At 46.7% G+C, this 23,610-nt stretch overlaps 1 protein-coding gene across 2 annotated transcripts; it reads left to right on the forward strand.

The window, feature by feature from the left end:
- The first annotated feature begins 16,141 nt into the window (after positions 1-16,141).
- On the forward strand, positions 16,142-21,275 carry LOC133903596 (long-chain-alcohol oxidase FAO1-like). Of its 2 annotated transcripts, none has more exons than XM_062345015.1 (3): positions 16,142-16,746; positions 17,530-17,802; positions 19,246-21,275. In XM_062345015.1, exons 1-3 carry the CDS (start codon positions 16,468-16,470, stop codon positions 20,989-20,991), a joined length of 2,298 nt encoding a protein of 765 aa, XP_062200999.1. In that variant the 5' UTR covers positions 16,142-16,467; the 3' UTR covers positions 20,992-21,275. The 2 variants fall into 2 exon arrangements, with proteins under 2 accessions (XP_062200999.1, XP_062201000.1); XM_062345016.1 differs by having other exon boundaries at positions 16,619-16,746; positions 16,872-17,802.
- The last annotated feature ends 2,335 nt before the right edge of the window (positions 21,276-23,610 follow it).

Raw genomic sequence — 23,610 nt, forward strand, 5'->3', positions numbered from 1 at the left:
TCTCGGCCGGCGGGTACTTAAAATAGCCGGCAACACAGAAGCAAGGAGGACTCTCTCGAAAGAGACAGAGAAGAACAACCAACAAAACAAACACAGAAGCAAGACAACGAAGAAAGGAAGAGAGGCCCAGAACCGATCAACCGATCGACGATGAAGAATAGCAAGACAGAGCCCAGTCCCGGCCGAAGAACAAGGAGCCTCAAGCTCTTAGTTAGGCCAATATTCTTGTAACCAGCAATATCCTTGAGGGACTTCCTCAGGACAGTTATTGCATTCATACAGGAGTAGGGTATTACGCCCCCGTGCGGCCCGAACCTGTCCAAATTCCGGTGCATTTACTTCTTCTTGCACTAGGTCGACACCCCCACAACCGGCCGTTGCATTCATTCCCATTTATTTCTCCGATGAACTTATTCAGGATCATCCCCCCGGCCGAATCTCTAAAAAGGGGTCTCTCGGGATCCCTGCGACAGGAGTTAATCCTCCGACAGAGGGTGAGGGCCAAATGTGATTGGGAAAATTGCCTATGGTCCATCAGAAGAACTAAATGATGGCAGGTTAGTACTTTTAGAGATGAGCACAATTGTCCACCAAGGAGGGATAATTCATTAGTGACAGCAAGAAGGATTGCAGAAAAGTTTGAGACATCCATCATGGCCAATCCAGCTTGGAAGATTAAGCATATGAAGCAAATAGTGCAAAAGGTGATGCATGCGGCGCTACCATCAGCGCCACGTCCGAGCCCGGTCTCTCGAGGTAGGGGATCTAGTTCTCCAACGCGTCCAATCACGCGAAGGAAAGAATAAGCTGTCCCCTATGTGGGAAGGCCCCTTCACCATGATCGGGGTCCCGCGAGAAGGCTCCTTCCGGCTGGCTGCAGAAGACGGGCAACCGCTCCCTAACCCGTGGAACATCGAGCACCTGCGCAAGTTCTACCCGTAGATGGCCATGCTCGCGGCTCAGGTCAACCAGGCCGGGGGCTTCCCCCCCCCCCCCCCCCCGCCCAAGTTGACCGGGGGCTACCACTAACTGGGTAAGTCACCCAACCTTGTAAAAAAATTGTCAATACAGTATGAATGATGATGTGCAATCATGTGTCAATTTCATTTTTCTGGATTCCATATGTTTAATCTGTCTGGTGAGATGCTCGATTGTGCGAGAAAAGTTCGCTCTCTCTTTTTCCCCGCTGATAAAAGAATCCCGATCGGTATGCGCGCGGGCAGTTGCCGCTGACTTACGTCTGATGTGGTAGGCTGTGGTGTTCGGTGTCGTGGCAGGCTCCCGGGCACTACCGAGTCTCTGGTCGCCCTGGGTAATCCTATCGCTTGAGCTACTCGAGTAGTCCGGAGCCTAGGCCTCAGAGGCGGGCTGTCGGTGCTCGATCTGGTCTGTCATACCCGGGCGCCACCGAACCATAGGACCTCTGGGTTATGCCTCTGCCTGCTCTTATCCGCCGGTCCGGGCATTCGAGAGGTCTCGGGTCGAAAACGAGAGCAGTCTATAACAAGTACCGCACTAACAGAGCGCACCAAGCAAAAAATTTCTCTATTTTTTCTCAAATCACAGATCGACAATCAAAAGCAAAAGCAGCCCAACCGCGAGGGCCTCGATGCCTAGGTCGCTGCTCGGCCCCAAGGGTCCTCGGGTGGTCCTACCGCTCAAGCATGAGTGGTCGAGATCGCCTGACCCCGGGCTCCTTATGCGCCCCTTGATGCTCGGGCGCCCTAGCCGCGGGAACCAAGTCCCCGGGCACCCCGAGCTCGGGGCACATGCCCCTCCTGGATCGGTTGGCCGAAAGACTGACAGATGTCCGGTGAGTGGTTAAATTCAGACGAATTTACATTCAATAATATTTTGAACCCGAGTCGTCCTCGGGGACCCTCGTATTTTAATCTGCCCGGTGAGATGGTCTCCTCGCACACAAAACCCTACCGCGTGACCACTTTTTCCTAGAACGACAGAACAGTTCGTAGAAAGGTGTACCGTACGTGCGGTAATGCCCGATCGAAGTCTTTCATGGTGGTCGTGGTGTTCGGTCCGCTTTTAGGGCCCCGAGCACTACCGAGTCCCTGGGCGCCCTAGATAATCCTATCGCTCGAGCTGCTCGAGTAGTTCGGAGCCTAGGCCTCAGGGGCGGGCTATCGGTGCTCGGTCCGGTCCGTCCTAAGCCCGGGCACCACCGAACCATGGGGACTCTTGGTCGCATTCCCGCCCGCGCGTGTCTCCGATCTGTTGACTGAGTGGTCGCAGGGTGGAAAAGTGTTCACCGGTCATGGCGTGCTCCGTGCTGGATCGATCTATCTCCCGGGCAAGGTAGTTCGTGCCTTTGTCTTTTAACTTAGCCGATGCGGACTCGCGAGGACTCGGGGGCTGAACGCACCGAGAAGGACGATCGGGACGACTTCGTTCTCGGGGAAGGAAAGGTCGGGATTGGTCCGACTGAGTACTCCTCGGGGCATCAAGTGAAAACAGCGGAAACAACACCAAGCACTCAGGAGAATACCGGAGTTGCAAACCCAAAGAAAGGCTTCCATTATATTCACAAAAGATGGACAAGCATTTCTGAGGGATCACTCCCATATTTACATCAAGATAAAAAGAAAAGAAAAAGGAAAAAGCTACTACAAAAGCCTAGTCGGAGTCGGAGTCAGAGCCTTCGTGGCCGCTCCTCGGGACTGGGGGCGGCGGCACCTCCCGCTTGAAGCCGGCCGCCACCGCGGCGGTGGTGCTCCGAACTGCCTCCCGGGCGGCCTCCTCGGCTTCAACCACCCCTTCCCGAGCTGGCTCCAGCGGGAAGTTCGGGTCTCGGCTCCGGTAGCAAGGCAGGACGTGTTCGGCCACTGCTTGGGCCAAGCCACGCCCTTCCCGGGCGGCGAGCTCCTGGACGGCCCAGGGCAGCGCCTCAAGGTGCTCACAGACCTGCTGGAATAGTATGCCCCCAATATCTTTAAGAAGCTAAAAGATTACATCAATAAGTCTGTTTTCTGCTATGCAGTGTACAATGAAAGTGATGTTTTTGAGGTGACTCATGGGGAGCATAGATTTACTACGGATTTGAGCACAAATGCATGTTCTTATAGGTATTGGCAGTTGTCTGGTCCACCTTGCCCACATGCAATTTCGTGTATTCATTAGAAAACCAACAAACTTGATGACTATATTGCTCACTGCTACTCAATTGAAAAGTACAAAAAGACTTTTGAGTTCTACTTACAACTAATACAGGGAATGCATTTCTAGCCCACATCTGACAGGTCCAGACCAAGTGCTCCTAAGAAACTGAAAATGCCAGGGAGGCCAAAGACTTATAGAACCATGGAGCCTCAAGAGAAGCCCAAACCTATTACTAAAATGTCCAAAGTTGGCATAGTCATAAGGTGTAGGAAGTGCAAAGGGATAGGTCACAACAAGTCCACTTGTGAGAAGAGAAATGGACAGAATCAGAGCACACCAGCTGCAAGTGTTGGAAACACTATTGCACAAGAATAAAATATTATAATAATTAAACTACATTAGTACATTCCTTTCATGTTGTCTAAGTATCTTCATTAACAATAGGAATTCCTTGACAATATGATGCTCCCTTAGGTTTCATTTCCTATTTCATAGTAGAGCTGTTCTAACCAAGGTAGGAGGAGCTACATGGATCAAGAAGACACCAACACATCAGGTCAGAGCAAGAGAATGTGCTCTGGATTAGGGATCTTGTACTCAGAGGGGACTGGTGCAACAATTTAGAATGTAACTACTAATACTGAATGTAAGTACTGGCACAAGAATCCACCAATTACTGAGTTTTCATACATCCTTTTGTGCAGCCTAGAATGTCAAACTAGAGGATAGTCATGACTATTGCAAGGGCCAGAGTCTCCACACACCAAGGTGGAACTGCTTCAGTTAATCTAGAGGCTAATGTGCTAGCCAAAGCAAGTTCAAGGGTGAACATTTCTATCATCTCGAGTTCTGCATCTGCTCAAGTCTATGCCTAGGAACCCATCAAGAAACTGAGGCCAAGCAATAGCACCAAGCCACCTCCAAGACTTCTGTCATCTTCTAGTTCACAATAATCTAGTTCACTTGCTTTTATCTATGTAATGTGACTAATATGGCTTATCGTATCTAAATGTCAAATGACTTATCCATCCTATTAGAACTGAGTACTTGTAATGTATTGAATTGCCATTCTATGCATTTGTATGCTTATCTATCAGAACCAAGTGCTTACTTTTGTGCTAATTGACATTCTGTGGAGGGAGCATGGTAGTTTCAGTTTAGAGGATAGGGAGGAACTGGTTAGTTTCTTCGGAGAATGTTGGCTTTATCATCAAAGTGTTGATCGTGAGAATTTTGTCTATTTCAATATTATCACCAAAGTGTTGACAGTGAGATATATTCCTGTGAGAACTGACAGCAAAATATTGATTCACAAATTAAACTCAGATAATATCCACTAAATATTCATTATTGATAGCAAATTACATTGATTCAAGCTATCAGCACAACAAACAGCACTACAATACAACATATAAGTGCATATATCAGCATTTTCTTTTGCCTCTCTAGCCTACTAATTCTATCAACAACCTTGGTACTAGGTTCAGATTCTTGCTTCACACAGCTTCGTAGTGTAGCAACCTCTTCTCCATGCCTCGTCTTCTGAACCTGGACCTCTCCATTTGGAGCTGAAATAGCACATCTAAGCTCATCGTTCTCTCTACTCAAATCGAGAACCACATCACGCAAATCAACCAAAATTTATTTGAGAAATGGTGTGCTCTTTGAGTCAAACCACTCTCAGTACTGGCAACCCCAACCTAAGCAATGGCCACGAATCCAAACCACTCTCAGTACTGGCAACCCCAACCTGAGCAATGGCCACGAATCCAAACTCAAGACAACACAAAAACTAGACAAAACTCAAGGAATGAATCAGAAATCCAAACTTACTCGACAACGAGCGCATGTCATGCACCTCCTCGCTGAATTGTCGTCGCTCCATGACAACCACGGAACAGCTTTCTCCCACAAGCACAGAACATGGCTGGCTTGTAGTCCAAGGGCCCCTCTCGATAATAGATCGGCAGCTATGGCCTCACAATCGAGCTCCCCTTTGACCGATCACCCCTAGAGCTTGTCGATCTAGCCATGGTGCCTACAGATCTGGAGGGCGGCAACAGAGTCAGAGAGCTAGGGTTACGGCGTGGCGGTGACAATGGTGTGCAATGGCAGGAGCAGAGGGGAATGGAGGCTAAGGCCATAGCCAACGGCTTCCCTTCGATGATAAAAATCCCGTCGTGAAGGAATTTTCGTTCCTTTCAACACTCTAACGTTTTTCTTTCACAGTTTCCATCACGAAGGGATTTTCAAGATCATTCCTTTCAGAATGGGATTATCTCTCCTTCCTCTTCGAGGGGAATAAAAAAATTAAAATAAATAGGAACGAGAAAGAGAATCGAAAAAAGAAAAAAAATAAAAGAAAAGAAATATGATTAGAGATGGTCTAGGATTTAAGAGCAGAGTGTGAAAACGTGAGCTCGGGAGCGGATTAAAAAAACAGGCTCACGCCTGACTCGGTGCTCCAGTGCCATGTCAAATCTCAGTCAGCGATAAAAATCACTCAAAAGGGTGTGAGGACAAGCTCTGAACGGCAGCTGGTAGCGCATCAATGGCAACGCAGGCCTGCGTGCCTCCGGGAACCGTGGTCCAACCTCCAACGCATCCGGCAATGGCCATGGCGTTGGATACGTACTTGGATCCATCCACCCACGGTTTTCTCACCAACGAATATGATGATCAACGCACGCTGTGTGAACTCTGAACTTGCTACCAGTCACTGGTCATGCAGAAGCAGACAAGTGAGCTCTGAAAAAACATCGCAGCCGCAGTGCCTTCAATTCGCTTGAATTGCTCCATTCCACTCTTCAATGTGATCGACCTCGCAAAAAAACCTGCACACGTCATTTTTTTTTTCTACGTGGAGAAGAGAATGCGGGGAGAAACTCTGATATAACACTCAACCATTTCTTTTTCCTCGAAGTACTCACTCAACTATTTCAACTTCCATTTAACCTATGAATAATTTTTGGTCTCACTTAACCCTCGAACTACCAAATCAAGTCGTCTCACACACCCTTAATGATATTTGTCTTTCTTTTTTTCCTTACCCAAGTTAATTTCAAAGTTGAATTTGTTTTAGTAGCACATGATACCATACCGTATGTTATAATAAAAAATCGTATTTTTTCTTGACCATTTAAACGCATTTCATATTTTAGGGGTTAAACCAATCTCAGGTGCTCCCAATCTATGCTAGTAGTCATGGAAAATTGATGCAGATTGTAATGAAAATTTCTTAAAATATTTTGTAACATAGGGTGTGATATCATCTCTCACCCCCACGATTTTTCCAGTTAAAACGCAACTTGTGTAAGAAAAAAATCATTAGAGAGTAAAGTGAGACGGTTTCAGTAATTAGGAGGCTTAAGTGAGATGAGGCATTGTTAAGAGGTTAAGTGGACAAACAAAATAGTTTGAGAGAGTAGAATAGATTTTTTTTTCCTTGATATCTAAATGGGATTTTAAGCATAACCTTACAAATATTTTGTATATAATTGGGTTATCCCAGCGAGAAGTTGAAAAACTATATTTAGTCGTGAGGATAAAAAGAAAAGAAAAAACACGATTTCCACGTTACTGCTACCGCCACGGTGGCAAAACTGTCTTTTGGAATTGCTTTAGCATTATTTACTTATTTAGACGGTTTCATAGTTTGGAACTGCCTTTGAGGGCTATTTAGACGATTTTCAAAATCAGGTCGGTAAGCACTAAGCAGATGGGCCTCTACAAAATCCAGGGTTTACTTATGCTTTTCCATATTGACAATGGAAGCTCAATTTCAGAGGCCTTGACGCCTTGTACGTGCCACGTAGACTTGAGCAAATCTTATGCTCGGCCTGAGAAACCTGGCCTTCTTATTCTTGAACTGAACCTTGCCCAGGCCTGGTACGACAAAGCTACCAGTTCAGAGATTATCGGGCCAGGCTGCATCAGTCTTGTATATTGCAACAAATAAAGCCCAATCATTTGTCGGACTGGGCTTGGATCATTTTTCGGTTCACTACCCAAACCTGGTGTGAAAAGCTTGTAAAAGATAAGACCGAGCTCTGTCTGGACCAAGCCGGGCCGAATTTGCTCAGATCCAGTTCAAATCAAACTATACGCTTTGCATTCTTGTACAAATCTAGGGCATGTTTGTTAGATCTCCAACTTTGAAATTTATCTAGAGTTTGTAAGTTAAAATAAAATAGTTTATGCTTTTATTTTGAGTATAAAATGCAAAGAAAATGGCTCAATCAAAAAATTCTCATTTTTGTCTTAAGCTCTGCCAAACAGGCCCAGTAACAATAAGTACTCTCTTCAGTTATAAATACCTGTCACTTTTGACTTTTCAAGATCTTCGATGTGCAACTTTAAAAATTATTTTTTATTAGAATATAGTTATAATATCTAATAAAAATATAATATTATGAAAGTTTTTTTTAAAATAAATCTACGTGTGTGATTTTTATATTTCTAAAGTAAATGTTTTAAAAGCTATTAACGATTAAAGTTTTAACCATCTTGATTGTAACGATAAATATTTATAACGAAAAAGAGTATTACAGAAGATTGAGAATCTAAGCAAGAGACAGCAGGAACAATTTGGGACATGGTTGGTACCCAATCGCCTTCGTCTGAACCATCCCCATGGATCCTTCCTCCCTTCCTTCGTACAGTTGGCGCCTCTGGAGCCGTGGTCCAGCTCCAGCGCGTGCATCCGCCAATGACCATGGCGTCGGATCCTTGGCTCCATCCACCCACGGTTCCTCTCGCTCGCTCTACCATCAACGCACACAGTTCCTGAATGTTGACTTGCAAACCGGCGGACCTGTACGCCCTTCCTCTGCCGCCTGTGCCCTGGACCATGGGCTAATCAACGCGTGCAGCATCGCAGCCGTATCATGCATGCATGCATGTGCCAGATTCTTTCCTCGCCTGTCTGTCTCGCTGCAGCCTCACAGGCAGGCACTGGTCATGCAATGCAGGCAGGCAGAGCCGCAGAGGCGGACGAGTGAGATAGTGCGAGCCGAGCTACCGCTCTGAAAATGCTTCGCGGTGCCTTCAATTCGCTTGAAGGAGTAGCTCTAGTCCTCTCTTCAATGTCTAATCCTTTCTTGGTTCTCGCACTGGCAAAAACCATGGCAGAGCTAGCTACCCAACCAGTGGGCACTGGGCGTCTGTCACTTGTCTGGTGGCATCAACGGCAGTTCAATCCGAGGCCGATATTTTTCGTGCATGTGGCTTCCAAAAAGAGCACTGGATTCCCATCCGATGCAGTAGCACAGTAGGTTGGAAGGGATCAATGGAACACGCTGTGCAACAGCGCTGCTGCATGCTACCGTTCTACTGATAAACTTTCAGAGTCATCGACGCTGCTGATCGATGCTGTGCGATAGGTTCCTTTACAACCAGCACCGTTCTCGATCGTTTTCCCTCCGGTGGGTGCGAACATGCAGGGCAACAACAATGGCGTTGGCGTTGGCATTGCGAGCCGAAAGTCGTTCTGGAGAGAGTTGACACGTACCTGTCGTCGGAGTTGAGAACCGGCTCATCATACATGACCACTCCCCTACCATGCATACAAACACGACGAGTAAAAGGAGCTTGTTGCATCACCAGCATCGACGATTCCACGCTGGCGCCTGACGGTCACGGCCAACCCACGGCTGCAACCTGCAAGGTTTCACTTACCGTTTGAGTTTTGGTTACCGAGCTCGACCGAATAAAAAATTCGCGGTTATTATGATAACAATTTGAAATTCGATTGAAATTTGGAAAAAATTTATTTGCTAAAATTTGAAATTTAATCAAAAATTTGTCAGAATCGCTTCTCGGTAACCGGTCGAATTGAACCAGTTTCTGAGCGATTTGGACGATAAACCGAGCGGTTTATGCAATAACCGAATACTAATTTATCGAGCGATTTGAAGCGGTAACCGACTGGATGAACTCATAATCAATGATTTTGTAGGAAAATAAAAAAACACAAAAAATCACCAAAAAATCAGAAAAAATAGTAACAAATGTGGAATGAGATTTGCTATCTTTTATAACATTAGAAAAAAAAATTGGCATGAGCTTTGCTATATTTTAGAAGTTTTCAAGACAACAAATGGATACTAATAGCAATACTGGCATGGACATATAATTATTTCATCGAATATATACATATATTACATATGTAGCACTCAAATTAATAAATATATGTCAATTTATCCGTACTAAAGCTAAAAACGCAATCACATGCCATCAATCAGTACTTACCAAATGATGATCGATGCTTAAAATGTAGTTTGCATAGTATCCACGCTACGTGCAACTTACGAGATGGAAAAAAATTAGTATAATACCATAGTATGGAAATAAAGTAGTTGCAAAAGGTAAATTTTCATCACCTTTAGAACCACCAGCTTGAGGGGCGATTAAATTCGGCTGTGTTGGACTCCTCGGTGGACATGAGCATTATCCATCGTGTAGATAGCAACTCTGACTTAAACTTTGCCTAAGTTTGTGCCATCCATGCAGAAGTGGTTGACCATTGTCCTTGCAATATGGCATAAAACTCAGGATCTTGCTACTCATAGACCCACTGAAAATGAGGCTCTGACTGAGCATCGAGGACAAGATAGTGGTACGGATATGATCCAGAACTACTCTCCATGCCATAGTTACTGGAATAGCTCCCACTATCTTGTGATCCATTGTGGCAACCCTGTATGATATGCTTTTGTAAAGATGGGGCACCATGGTCCTGGTCATATGTGGTATGCGAAAACTGACTCTCACCAGTGAATTACACGGGAGCAACGACAGAGAATGGGCATGGAGGAACATCACCACCCTGACCATCATCGTCACTGCTATCTGTCTTCGAGCTGCTGTCATTCGATTCTTGGTAAGTTGGGATCTTTGGTTCACTATCTCTGCTCTCATCGCTTTGCACTTGTCTTTTCCCCTTACTCTTAATCTTCTTGCACTTCTTTGTATGCGTCATTTGCTTCTTCCTCTTTCCCGTGTGTGTCACCTACTACTTTAGTAGCCCACTGCTGTAAATCTTGTGGGTTCACTGTGTCTATCACCAGGTGAGTTGGCAGGGGTATGTCACTGTCTGTGTCCTCCTTATCAAGCTTAGGGGCAGCATTTGATCTACCAGTTTCCATCCAGTCTCGAGGCAGATTGTTCTCCTCGTTCAATGTGAGCTCCATAAGCCGCTGAAATGGATCATCATCAACAGTCGACCTGGTGCCTGCATCTAAATTGTTCTGTATTCTCATGTTGTAGTTGACATATACCAACTTATGGAGCTTCTTGTAGCTTAAGCAGTTGCAAACTTTTGTGTGGATAAATGCAAATGTACTCCAGTTCCTCTCACACCCACTAGATGAAGCGCACTAAGACATTAGGCGCCTGACAAGCATTGTTAGTGTAGGTGTAGACGAAACAAACATAGACCAAGTAGGTAAAGTGATATAAGGGTTGGAAAAGTAGATAAAGTGATACAACAGTTAGATATATCAACACATTTCGTACCAGGTTGAGTCTTGCCGTCATAAGCCATCCGTGAAGCGAGCGGACCTGTGAACGACAGAGACTTTGTCCGATATGTATCAACCTAAATAAGTGCTTCCACGGCAATAATAACATCGGTCATCCTCTCGAATGCCGCCCGGATATCTTCGAACAAGTTTGAACCCGTGCCATACACGTAGTGCGTGCGGGGGTTCAGGGCGGCCACTGCAAGTTGATGATCGAAGCATTAGTACCATAAGCATTAGTACAATAAGTATGCAAGTGGTAGGAGTGTATCGTCGGTATTCATGTTGATCCCATTCACTAGATCATGCATTCTGTGATCGATAATTGCCATGTACTTTTTAAAAGAATCCCTATCATTGCGATACAACGAATCATACTCCTTCTTAACAACGGTGTATCTCAGGAGCACATCATTCAATGTTGGCACCTTGTCTTGATCAGCAAATCAGAGAAATGCATACAATGGCTGAACGGAATCGACAACCATTTTAAGATTGTCCCACCATGGTAAGCTGGATAGGCAACTATGTGCATATCTCCAAATATCAAAACTAATGCAGCGAGTCTGTTAGAGCTCACTAGATGCCAAACCAATAGCTTCATTCGCTTTCTTTCCCTTCGCACTCCATAGCCTGGTGTCAATCCTCGGCTGCACATGGACTTTTGCTACAGCAACATTGTAATCTCTAACACTTGGTCATGGCTCCCTTGTTGAAGATGCTCTCCTAAGTATCCTCTTTAACACAGTACCTCTTCTGTTACTACCACTACTACCTTCATGCTCGTAGGACTCACCTGCCCTCCTTCTGAACTCTTCCTCATCCCTTGACTGAGCCATGACACACTGCACCTGTTACTCTTCCGTATTATCATTATCGTTTGTCAAATCTACATGAATTCTTGCTGACTCTTGCCTCCGAAACCTCTCCTCAGCTTTTCCCTTCCTCTTATCTCTTGCCCTATCCAGCTCACGTCTGAAATAATCACACACATCTAGAGGCACCCTATCACAATGTATAACATTCAATCTGCACCCAGTCAAATGTTCTTTCAACCTTGTGGCACCAACGCCTTTCTTTTCCTTATTGCAGTAATTGCACCTAAACCCTGGAGCCAAATTGTCCCCGTGCTGCCACACCACATCTCTATCCGTCATCGATTAGTTTGTATTGTATCTGTTGGAAGAAGAAAACTCAATGGTTAACCTATTAATAATTATGTCAATGCACGTTAAATTGATAAACATGTGTTATCATATTGCTAGTCATGCATAAATATCTAAGAAACAATTAACTTCAACAAATATTAACAACATTTGTCAGTACAAGGTAACCAACGCAATAGGGTCGATAACCGAGCGAATCAATCACTAAATCATCCTAATCGACCACACAACGAACTCCCGCCCTACTAATAACGATTACCGAACATATTACACGAAAAATCGCTAGTAAATGGTCAATTAACTTGAGCGAATATTAACAACATTTGCATGTATAAGGTAACCGAAGCAATAGGGTTGATAACCAAGCGAATCAACCACTAAATCTTTCTAATCGACCACACAACGAACTGCCGCCCTACTAATACCGATTACCGAACATATTACACGAAAAATCGCTACTAAATGGTCGATAACCGAGTGCATCAGGCACTACATCTACAGAATGGACCGCACAAGTACATACCGCCCACATCGCCACGATTACCGATCGAATAACACGAGAAATCGCAGGGAAAAGCTCGGTTAATGAACAAGATTCATCGATAATCACTTTACGTCAGAGAATCCATGCTACTCTTCGAAGTCGGATGGTAATTGCTGTGATGCGATCGGTTACCGAGCCTATCCACTCGAGAATCGCCGCTTGGTCGCCAAATTCATGCCGGAGTGCCGCGGTTTTGGCCGGCCGGGCGACGAAGGTGTTGTTTTGGCTATGGTGTTTCGGCTATGGAGAGGAGCGTGAGGAATTCTCTGTGCACAGAGCCAACCAGAACATCGAGGAACCTTATCCCTTCCAGCTAGATCGAAACAGGCCGATTTTACTGTGCATTCGGCCCGTTTCAGCCTTTACAGCTTCTCAGCACATTTAACCGGCCACCCCACTTTGATCGCCTATTTGGTGATGCAAACGACATGTTTTTTAAAAATTATTTGCACAGATACTCTTAGAATTACCTCTAGTTTTTTATGAAAATTTTTATGATTTTTTTGAGTTTTTTCAAAATCGATTTGAATTTTTTTAACTCAAATTCGGTTACCGGTCACGTTACAAAACAGAGCCGCACCAAAAGGGTCGGTTACCGCGCATTTCGAGCGGTAACCGACACATTTTTTAACTGAGCCAAGAAAATTCCACTAACTCATACGGACGCATGTCTTATTAAGTTTGTTTATTTATGATGATATTCATGTGAGAAAGATATGTGAAATATCACGAGATCCCCGCTTCTGTATTCAGAATTTAAGAGTGCCTGAGCTTAGATTGGGCTACTGTATTAAGTAGCTGAGTGCGATCTCAGAGCGCAGGTTAACTTCAGTCAGTTCAGTGTGAGTACACTGCTACTGCAGCCGATTAAAACAGCCACACTCACAACGTGCCTTGGTACAGTAATGCGGATTTTTTTTCCACATGTCTTAACAGAATCATTTATTTAAGTTGAAATTAGTACTGAAAATAAATGAAAAATCATTAGATGGTTAAGAAAAATTAATAGATAAATAAATATCATATGAAATAGATGAATGACTACGATAAAACGTTATGTTAGACTTGTATTTTCCCTTTACATCATCTGTGATCCAGACGAAGATCGGATCCTAAAGGTCCAGACAAAGCTTTCAACGGACGGATTGTACGTGTACCTCATTTAGCAGAGCTCTCACTAGTTTACTTTGAGAGATGATGGTTTAGGAGCTCTATCAAATATGTTCATACTTTAGTCACTAGTGGGTTCACATACTTTGTTTGAAAAAAAAATATACTGCTACATTTTTTAAAAAATAACTCAAGTAGTTTTAGCGAAGGAATAATTACGTATTAGTATCACAATGAAGAAATCTGTAGATTTGAGGGAACAGGGGATACCCAAGGGAGAGCATAGATGTCTACCGCTAGGCCGGATACTAATTTCTACCGTTGGGTGTCAATTTCCACCACGGGGTGTCTATCTCCGCCGCCAACCTTCGATTTCTGCCAACACCTGCTTCCAAAGTCTTCTGGGCTTCGCTTTCCACGTGGGATGTCGAGGTCGTCTTCTTGCTAAGGGAGTGTGAGGCCTTGCTCGTGCAGCACCAAGTGACCTTGCTCACGCAAGAGAGCCCATTCGGCTCTCCTATGCTGGCTAGGAAAATCATACTGGTGCAGGCTAGATTACCTGATAAAGTAATAATATTTGAAGGTACCAAACAACTAGCCTTGTCAAGCTAGGCTAGGTAGAGCCATGGATCCAAACACCCTCTGAATATTAATTTTCATGTCTTGGTTAAGAAGGTAGACGCCGCACACTATCTTTTGGATGAAGAATATACTAGTCCTAGTATTTTCTTTACCCTTTTAAAAAGTAGGCCTATAATCCGAGTAACGTCTCATTCATTGTCTATTCGCAAAGAAAAAAATAAAAAAACTTTTGCCTATCTTCTGAGAGAATTGTAACACAAAGTAAGTACCACTCTACTTTGTTACGAACAGCTTGTTCACATGAAAATTTTAATGTTGATCGATTTGGTGCTTAAATGAAAAGGCTCTCAAGTTTTCGATAGATTTTCACCAAGTACTACCACGAAGTAAAAAAATTTATCGAAAGTGTACAGATTCCAACAGAAACCACGTGGAGCCCACGAGGCAGGACAGCACGGCGAGCATAGACGCGAGGCAGCGATCCATGACCTGCGTAGCTGAATCCGGTGGATCTGACATGGAAGTCGCAAGACGTCCGTCATTCACTGTATGCGCAGGTATGATTTAATCTAGTGATCTTTCATTTATGTTGAGATTCATGTTGAAAATTTTTGTGAAAAATCATATGATAAATAAAAAGAATCAATGAATGATATGAATCGGGTGGGAGGGATGAAAGTTTGAGTTAAATCGTGTGTGCAAGTGTAGGTGGTTTTGCATTTCCCGTCATCCCACGGCGTGTGTAAACAAGCCTTGCGCCTCAAAACTCCACAGGAAAACGATTACTGAAGCAACGCGGTCGATCGAAACACGCGCGGGACGCCTGCAGCTTGCGTTGCCCGCTGCCGCGACAATGCGATGCATGCGCAACCCCTGCAGACCCAACGCGATCTCGCCACGCCGACGCCGTGCTCGTGCAGTAGTGCTCCGGGCGTGCCAGCGCTTCGGGTTTCCTCGATCGGGGCTGAGCAGGAGGCGCGCAAGTGCGGGGGCGGGGGCGGGGGCGGGGTACGTACGCATGCACCGCGGGTTCCATGCGCGCGTGAAGGTGCCTCGGATCCTCGCGGCGGGGACGTGCCGCGCGTGCGAGCGTGCAGCTTGCCCGGCACGAACAGCGTCTTACGTACGTGCTCGAGGCGTGTGGACGAACAGAGTCAGCGGGCGCAGCTCGGTTCGTGCCATGGTTGGACGCCGCCGAGTCCGTACCTTGCAAGTTACTTGTCGCGGCAAACGTGACTCTTCTGCCCAATCCTGCGCGGTTCATTGGATGAATCGTGATTGGCAGTGACGCAATTTTTCAGCAGAGACGCAACTGTATTTCTTGGGATTGTATATACAACACCAGGATGTTTTAGGGCTCCCAGCACTCTTTTTCAACCATTCAATTTTGAGATCTATGGTCCAGATTAGATCTAACTTTATACTAGCTAAAAGACAGTGCTATTGGGGGCTTATAACACCCATTTTTTTTTATTACACCATTATTACTAAAAGTTACAACAAAAAGAGCAACTATAATTATTCTAATATAAACTAATTATAACTAACGAATAATTTCATATTTCCTCGACTTCCGTGCTACCGGCCACGAGTATGGACGACAACCGGTGGGTGGGGTTAGGTCGGGGGCATCATGCCATGCCGGGTTAGCGCGGAAGGGACAGTGGGAGCGGATCTGACAGCGGGGACGCCGTTAGAGATGAAGCAGGTAGGTGAGAGGCAGGGGAGTGCGACGAGGCGGGCAAGCGGAAGGAAGAAGAAAGAAGAAGAGCCATATCGTATCGGATGGTTCACGTCATCGACTAAAATCGATTTTCATCGATTGAAAATTAATCACCCCCCTAAACAAAATAAAATTAAACATCACCACATGTGTATCCCGCCTCAGGAACCTAGGTAAATCTTGTAATACAAGACATTCTCAACCCGCCAATCGCTATATGCATATAGGAAGAAAATTATATGAGACTTGATCTCATAAAAAGACTCAATTTTGTGTGTCACATATCTATCTTTTTTCTCTCAATTACACGTTATAGCCATTATATTAAAGGACTATATAAATTAGAATCCCGCAACGATCTATCTAGTAGAATTTACTTGCGTACATGCATGCCAGACATGACGACCGGCCGGCCCGTGAGTCCATGGCCTCTTCTTCCTCCCTCCCTCCCGGACTAGTTGGTGAGCCGTATTGAATGAGGAGACGGACATCCCTATCTGCCTTGCCCCCTCCTCCTCCTCTCGCCGTAGCTGTCTGCCCGCCTCAATTCCCTCGTCCAAGGCCAGAGACCGAGAGTTCTATATAAACACGCGCGCCGCGCGCCCAGCTCATCCATCACACGTCGGCCGCCGCGCGCAGCCAAACCGAGGCAGCCTTACCTGAGCCAAGAGCCCTGCTTGATTCGTCTCTCTGTTCTTGTGCGCTGCAATGGCGGTGCAGGGCGACCAGAGGGAGAAGGCTTCGGCGGCGACGGGTGGGGGCAGGAGGAGGGGCCACCCGCTGCTGCGCGGGTGGAGGCGGGACACGTACACGCACGGGATGCACCCGGCGCAGATGGAGGCGCTCCGCGCCATGTGCGGCGCGCTCATCCCATCGCTGCCCGGGGACGGCGGCCACGGCGACGCCGGCCGCGGCTACCCGCCCTGCGGCAAGGACCTCGAGCGCTTCTACCTCGCCTCCGCCGCCGACTCCACCATCCCCGACGAGGTGACCGATGATCAAACTCATCCCTGTACACAACTACACATACGTGTTCTTGCTTTATTGGCTTCAGTTTAATTTGGTCGGTCTAATCGCCCTGTTTTTCTCCGGCGTTTTTTCAACTTAATCAGATGCATCATCTCCTGTCAGAAACAAACAAAAAAACAAAACAAAAACCAGATTCATCTGGGCGCGTAGATGTCCGAGCGTTTGGTGAGACGAATTGATCACCGGCGTCAGGACCTGCAGTGTTTCTGCAGAGGCCAATGCGCTGGGTGTTGACAATTAGTAGTAGTGTAGCATGCAGCATGTGCGCGCTGCAGTACAGATCCGGTCTCAGATACTGCTCACGCCTTCGTGCTGCCAGCGGGTGTCCCTCTGAAATTGGCAAGAGATACCGTTCTATGCACGGGCAGGTTGTGGACTTGTGGTGGTGCAACTGAGTGATCTTGCCACCACAAGCTAGAGCTCTAGAGATCCGAGTGCACTCAGGTCGCACTATTGTCGAAGCTAGGGGCTTCTGTAGCTTCGCTCCTGCTTTGAATCGCTGCCAACAGCTGCTCTGGAATCGACGTCTCCTTCCTAAACTGTACAAGCTTCTTCCAAAACATACGGGTTTCTACATGTATATCTTCTTCTAGAGTATACGGTTTTCTAGATGTATATGACATAAGCACTTTTATATTAAGCTACATCGTTAAGGTTCTACTTAGTTCGTCTAATTTTTTATAAGAATTTCACACGGAACTGTTCAAATTCCAAACGAAGCCAAACATGTAATTTTCAAAGGTCGCGGAGCTGATGGTGACGCGGTGCATATGGGAGGCAGTGGCGCTGGCGTGGGTGGTGCTGTGGGTCCTGAGCACGCGGGTCGGCACGCTGCTGCTGTGCGGCCGGCTGTGCGTCTCCGGCGAGTTCCCCTACGTCCGCAAGTTCGCCGACATGCCGCCGGAGACGCGGGAGGCGGCGCTGCAGCGGTGGAACAGGGTGCGGTGGCTGTTCCCGCTCCGGATCGCCTTCGCCATCGTCAAGATCCTCTGCCACTACGTCTTCTACGCCATGGTACGTAGAAAATTTCATCCTGTCTTGACATCTGACATGCCATGTTGATCACAATAAATTGGCCATCCTTCGGCCCCTTTTTTTTTTTTGGCAAACTTAATGTCTGAAATGATCAAATCAAACACAGGAGATGAGGTTTTGGTACTTCAATTAGTATGATCAAATTGCCAGTTCTCTAAATATGATAATAAGGTACTTCAATGTACTATGACGAAATTGACAGTTGTCTAAAATCTGAAAGAGATCATGCCCTACTCTGGCTGGCAACCCTGAATTTTTTGCTTTCAGTATGATCGGCGACCGGGAACACGAAGAACATTAGGATTTTGAAAAATGTACTACCGACAAAGCATTAAGTTTTACTGCTGAGATTTGGAATAGTAGTTATATACTGTAACTTTGCCGTTGCCGGTGCTCATTCATTAGTTGGTGCCAACATTGCCATACATTCAGAGGTTAGATGCCTGGAATTAATAGGACAGCTCGGTGAGAGGGGCCTGCTCTGCTCTGACCTCTCTCTTTTTTTCGAAAGGGCAGCAAGAGAGTTGCCGGGATGTATTAAGAGAAAAAACAGACAGTCATGGGAGTCTCTGACCTCTCTCGAGTAAACAGAATTCACACAACCGATCCATTTCACAATACTTTCATGCTTATATCTGAAAATCTCCCCTCCTGATCCTCTTCCGAAGCTATTAAGTGTATATCGGTAATTGGCATTTGACATTCGTAGATCCTTTCGGTTTCTTTCAGGTGGTTAGACATTGCCAAATCCGGTCACTATAGGGTAGTTTAGACACAGCTTCTTGATAGGACAATGATCTCCTTGTCAGCTTCCAACATTTTAAAATTTCAAACAGTAAAAAATAATTCTGTTCTGATTCCAAAAAAAAAAAAGGGTCTCATGACTCAATTCATTAAGGATACTGAAAAGGACTGTGCTTTCTGAAAGCAACTTGCCTATATGGACCAGTGAATTCAATCCAGTATCGGTCTACTTGGCCATCTATTGTACACACAAATTTTTTTATATAAAAAAATCAGGTGTCAAGAGAGAGATAGGACACAGGGTCACTGCTGGTTAAGTCTGTCGGAAGCGACCACCAAAATATTTAGTGCTTATACGCAACCTGATAGTGCTATAAGTAAAAATCTAGCATAAATGCAGCACAGGAATTTTAAACATCTCGATTCCTACATGAATTTGGAAACAAAAGAACTTTCTAAATGTGACCTTGATGTTTATCTCAAAATGGATATGCTGATGCAATGGAGTTTTTGTGTCATTAATCTCATAAAATGAAATATTTTTAAATTACCAGGAAATGTTCTTTTCAGTGATTAATTCAACACCGAATCAGTAGTCAGCACTTGACATCTCAGAAATCTCATAAAACATGCATGCACGGGGAAATAATTCTGTTCTTGAGCTCCATTAACATACAGGTGAACGAGAACTCGGAGAACCCGCACTGGAAAGCGATAGGATACAGCGTGGAGGAGCCACGGGGAGATCAGACGGATGCGACGCCGCCGCCGTCCCGGCTCCTCGACGTTGGCGTTGTGGAGACCAGGCTTCTGAACGACAACGTGTTGCTCAGGTCGCTCGTGGGCAGGGGCCTCACGGTGAAGCCGGCCGCGTCGGACGCGTACCACACGGTGCAGTGCGACGCCGTCATCGTCGGGTCAGGCTGCGGCGGCGGCGTGGCCGCCGCGGTGCTCGCGTCCGCGGGGTATAAGGTGGTCGTCGTCGAGAAGGGCGACTATTTCACCGCCGAGGACTACAGCTCGGTTGAGGGCCCGTCCATGGAGCGCCTCTTCGAGAGGGGCGGCATGCTCTGCACGTCCAACGTGACCACGATGATATTCACGGGCGCGACGGTCGGCGGCGGGTCGGCAGTGAACTGGTCCGCCAGCATCCGTACACCACAGGAGGTGACGCAGGAGTGGGCTCGCGAGCACGGGCTCCCGGTGTTCGCGAGCGCGGGGTACGTGCAAGCCATGGACACGGTGTGCGCTCGGCTCGGGGTGACCGACGGGTGCCGGGAGGAGGGATTCCAGAACAAGGTGGTGCGCCGCGGGTGCGAGGCTCTCGGGCTGTGCGCGGACGCCGTGCCGCGCAACTCGTCGGAGGGACACTTCTGCGGGAGCTGTAACTTCGGTTGCCCGACCGGCGACAAGCGCGGCACCGACACGACGTGGCTCGTGGACGCTGTCGCCCGCGGCGCCGTCATCCTGACTGGCTGCAAGGCCGAGCATTTCGTGTTCGAGAGCAGCACCAGCGGCCGCGCACGGAGCAAGAAGTGTGTGGGCCTCGTGGCGACGTGCATGAGCAACGGCATCACCAAGAAGCTGCGCATCGAGGCCAAGGTTTCGATCTCGGCGTGTGGGGCGCTCATGACGCCACCGCTGCTGCGCAACAGCGGGCTCAAAAACAGGCACATCGGCCGCAACCTTCACCTCCACCCGGTGTCCATGGCGTGGGGGTACTTCCCGGAGAACAAGCAGGAGCCGCAGCTGACCGGCAAGTGCTACGAGGGCGGCATCATCACCAGCATGCACCGCGTCACCGAGCGCACCATCATAGAGACGCCGGCGCTCGGGCCGGCTGCGTTCGCCGCCATGGTGCCATGGGAGTCGGGCCGCGACATGAAGGAGCGGATGAGCCGGTACTCGCGCACCGCGCACGCCTTCGCGCTGGTCCGCGACCGCGGCGCCGGGTTCGTGGACGGCGAGGGCCGCGTGCGCTTCACACCGAGCCGCGAGGACGTCGACGAGCTCCGCAACGGCCTGCGCCGCGCGCTGCGCATTCTGGTGGCCGCCGGCGCGGCCGAGGTCGGCACGCACCGCAGCGACGGGCTCCGGCTTCGGTGCAAGGGCCTGCGCGACGAGGACCTCGAGGCGTTCCTCGACGAGGTGACCATCGAGAAGGGGCCCATGCACTCGATGACGGACAAGTGGGCGCTCCACTCCTCGGCGCACCAGATGGGCAGCTGCCGGATGGCCACCAGCCCAAGGCACGGCGCCGTTGACGGCCGCGGCGAGAGCTGGGAGGCCGAGGGGCTGTACGTGTGCGACAGCAGCCTGCTGCCCACGGCCGTTGGCGTGAACCCGATGATCACCATACAGTCCATCGCCTACTGCCTCTCCAAGGGCATCGCCGAGTCCCTGGCGCAGGGCAAGAGAGAGTAACCTATACTGTACGAGTGGAGACGTGACGTGCAACGCGTCAATGCGTCTGTGCAGCATCTATGTGTGCCTGTTAGTCCAGTGTACCGAGCCCGTCGTTCATTGTGCAGATGGTTCGCAATACAGTATTGTCAGTCGTGGCTCGATTCTTCCTTGTGTTCTTGTGAAGATTGCCCGTCATGTATGCACCGGATTCACTGCGTGAAAAGAACATGGGTGGCAGGTGCTAATTCTTATGGGTGATGAGTTCTGAACTTATTATTTTTAACGTATCATTGTTGAGTTGTTATGAGTGACACATAAATCTATCACCAATGTAATCATATGTAAAAGATCATAACTTAATTTATCACCAATAAATATCATAGATACCGGATCATTTCTTTAACACGTTATCTATAACTAAACATAAGTGACGGGTCGTATTAGTGACGTATCATGAACGTGTTTCACATTCTTTAGACACGAAAAAGTCAAAAATATATTTTTTCATCCGAAAGGTACTTAACACAAGGCCCATCGTATATGCACAATCCACATTATTTTCAAATATATTTTGGTCTTTGCATTTCAGGGACTCGGCACACGCAACTCCCTTACCATCTCAACTATCACGTGCTTGTCATAGAAACCAGATGTGTTATTCTTTTAACATTCGTTGTTGAATCATAGGTGACATGTTATAAATATGATTATTTATGTAAGTTATAGGTGATAGGTCACAGTTATGATCCGTCGTCGATGATTTTTTTTTCAAAATGTTGACCCGGAATGCTTTTAGTAAAAATGTCATAATTTTTGCATACGGATTCTAATTTTGACGTTTTTTTGACTCTGCGGACATCTACAGAAAAAGTTACATCCGTTTCTTCTCGACTTTGTCGGGTTTGAAGAATTTTTTAAGGCCAAAAATAGCTTGGAAGATTGAGTTCTTGTCTTTGAAAGTTTCTGTATCATTTTCGGAACGCGTGTTTATGTTCATAGCCGCCTTGATGAATAGAGAAAAATAACATAGAATACATATATATATAAATATATGTTTGTACTACTATACATACATACATACATACATACATACATACATATATATATATATACATATATATATATATATATACATATATATATATATATACATATATATATATATATATAGACACACACATGTTATAAACCTAAATATATAAATATCTAGGGGTATATATATACATAATATATGAAATAATAGCTCTATGTATTGATCAAGTTATTTATGACGGGTCATAATTTGACTTATCACTAATGACTGGTTAAGATGATCCGTTATTGATGAGTTCGTCATTGGTGACGGCTTGACCTATCACCAATAATTGGCTAGGATAACCCGTTACTTATGATTCATAATAGATGATAGGTCACAACTACGACTCATCATTTATGACTGATCTAAAATGACATGTCACTTATAATAAATCATAAGTGACAGTCATAACTATGATTTATTACTTTTATTATCAATGATAGATAATGTTATGATTTGTCACTTATTTTGTATCTCTTTTATGTATTTTTCACGTAGTGATTGCTCATTTATTCATGCATGATCTCCCTTCCTGCTCCTTGTTGGATCATGCCATGTAGATCGGATCTTCCTAAGTTGGAATGTAGCTGCAGCAGTACCTAGGCGGAAGGAGGACGCTAGGGCATGGCCGGCGTGCGGCCGCCCAGGTACGGGGTACTCTCCGTGCTGGCCTGTTCCAGACGCAATTTGCGTCGGCCCATGCGTGCATTGTGTTCTTAGGCCATTCCTAAGGGTTTCTCTTTACGGGGGAGATTCTCGTCGTGAAGGGATTCCTGTTCCATTCAGCGCTCCAACGGTTTTTCTTCACGGTTCTCTTCACGACGAGATTCCCAGGTTATTTCCTTTAGGATGGGATTCTCTCTTATTTCCCTTCGTGATTCCCCTTGAAAGGAAGCTGTTAGAGATGAGAGGTAATAAAAGGAATGAGAACAGGGAAGGAAATCGAGAAGAGAACGGAACGAAGAGAATATGGTTGGGAGTGATCTTACGCGTCCAGAGGTCCGACGGGCTCCCTGTCGAGTCCGGGCCGGGGTCACAGCAGAAATCGCAGGTCACGCCGTGTGTTACGCGCAACAAGTGTTGCGTCGAGGCAGATGTTTCCATCAGTGGCTCGTGCTCATCCAAGGTGTAGTCAGTGGTGTACATAGCTAAAAAAATTGTTCCATAACCATAAATATTATATGGTGACAAGGTTCAACGTTCATATAAAAATACTACAAAACAAAAATTGAAATACCCTGCCCCGGTGGCTGCCGCTGGCCGGCATGCCCACGACGTTCATGCCATCCCCTTACATTTCGTTGCCCTCCTTGCCACAGTCGCGCCGCTGCCGCTCGCGCCATGCTTGGTTTCAACCCCGTCTGTATCACCCTCTGCCCCTGCCATGGGAGCATCGCCCTGCCTCCACTGATCGGTGTTGAGGGGACGAGGCCGTCGGGAGCTTAGAGCCCGGAGCAGCAGACGAAACGATGAGGGGAGCGTGCCGCCGCGCCCTGGTCTGTCTCTATCTCGTATTCTCGATTTCTTGTGCTGGGCTGTGTGCGTGGTGCGCAGGCCTACCG

Source organism: Phragmites australis, chromosome 21, assembly GCF_958298935.1.
Source record: "Phragmites australis chromosome 21, lpPhrAust1.1, whole genome shotgun sequence".
Taxonomy (NCBI): Eukaryota; Viridiplantae; Streptophyta; class Magnoliopsida; order Poales; family Poaceae; genus Phragmites; species Phragmites australis.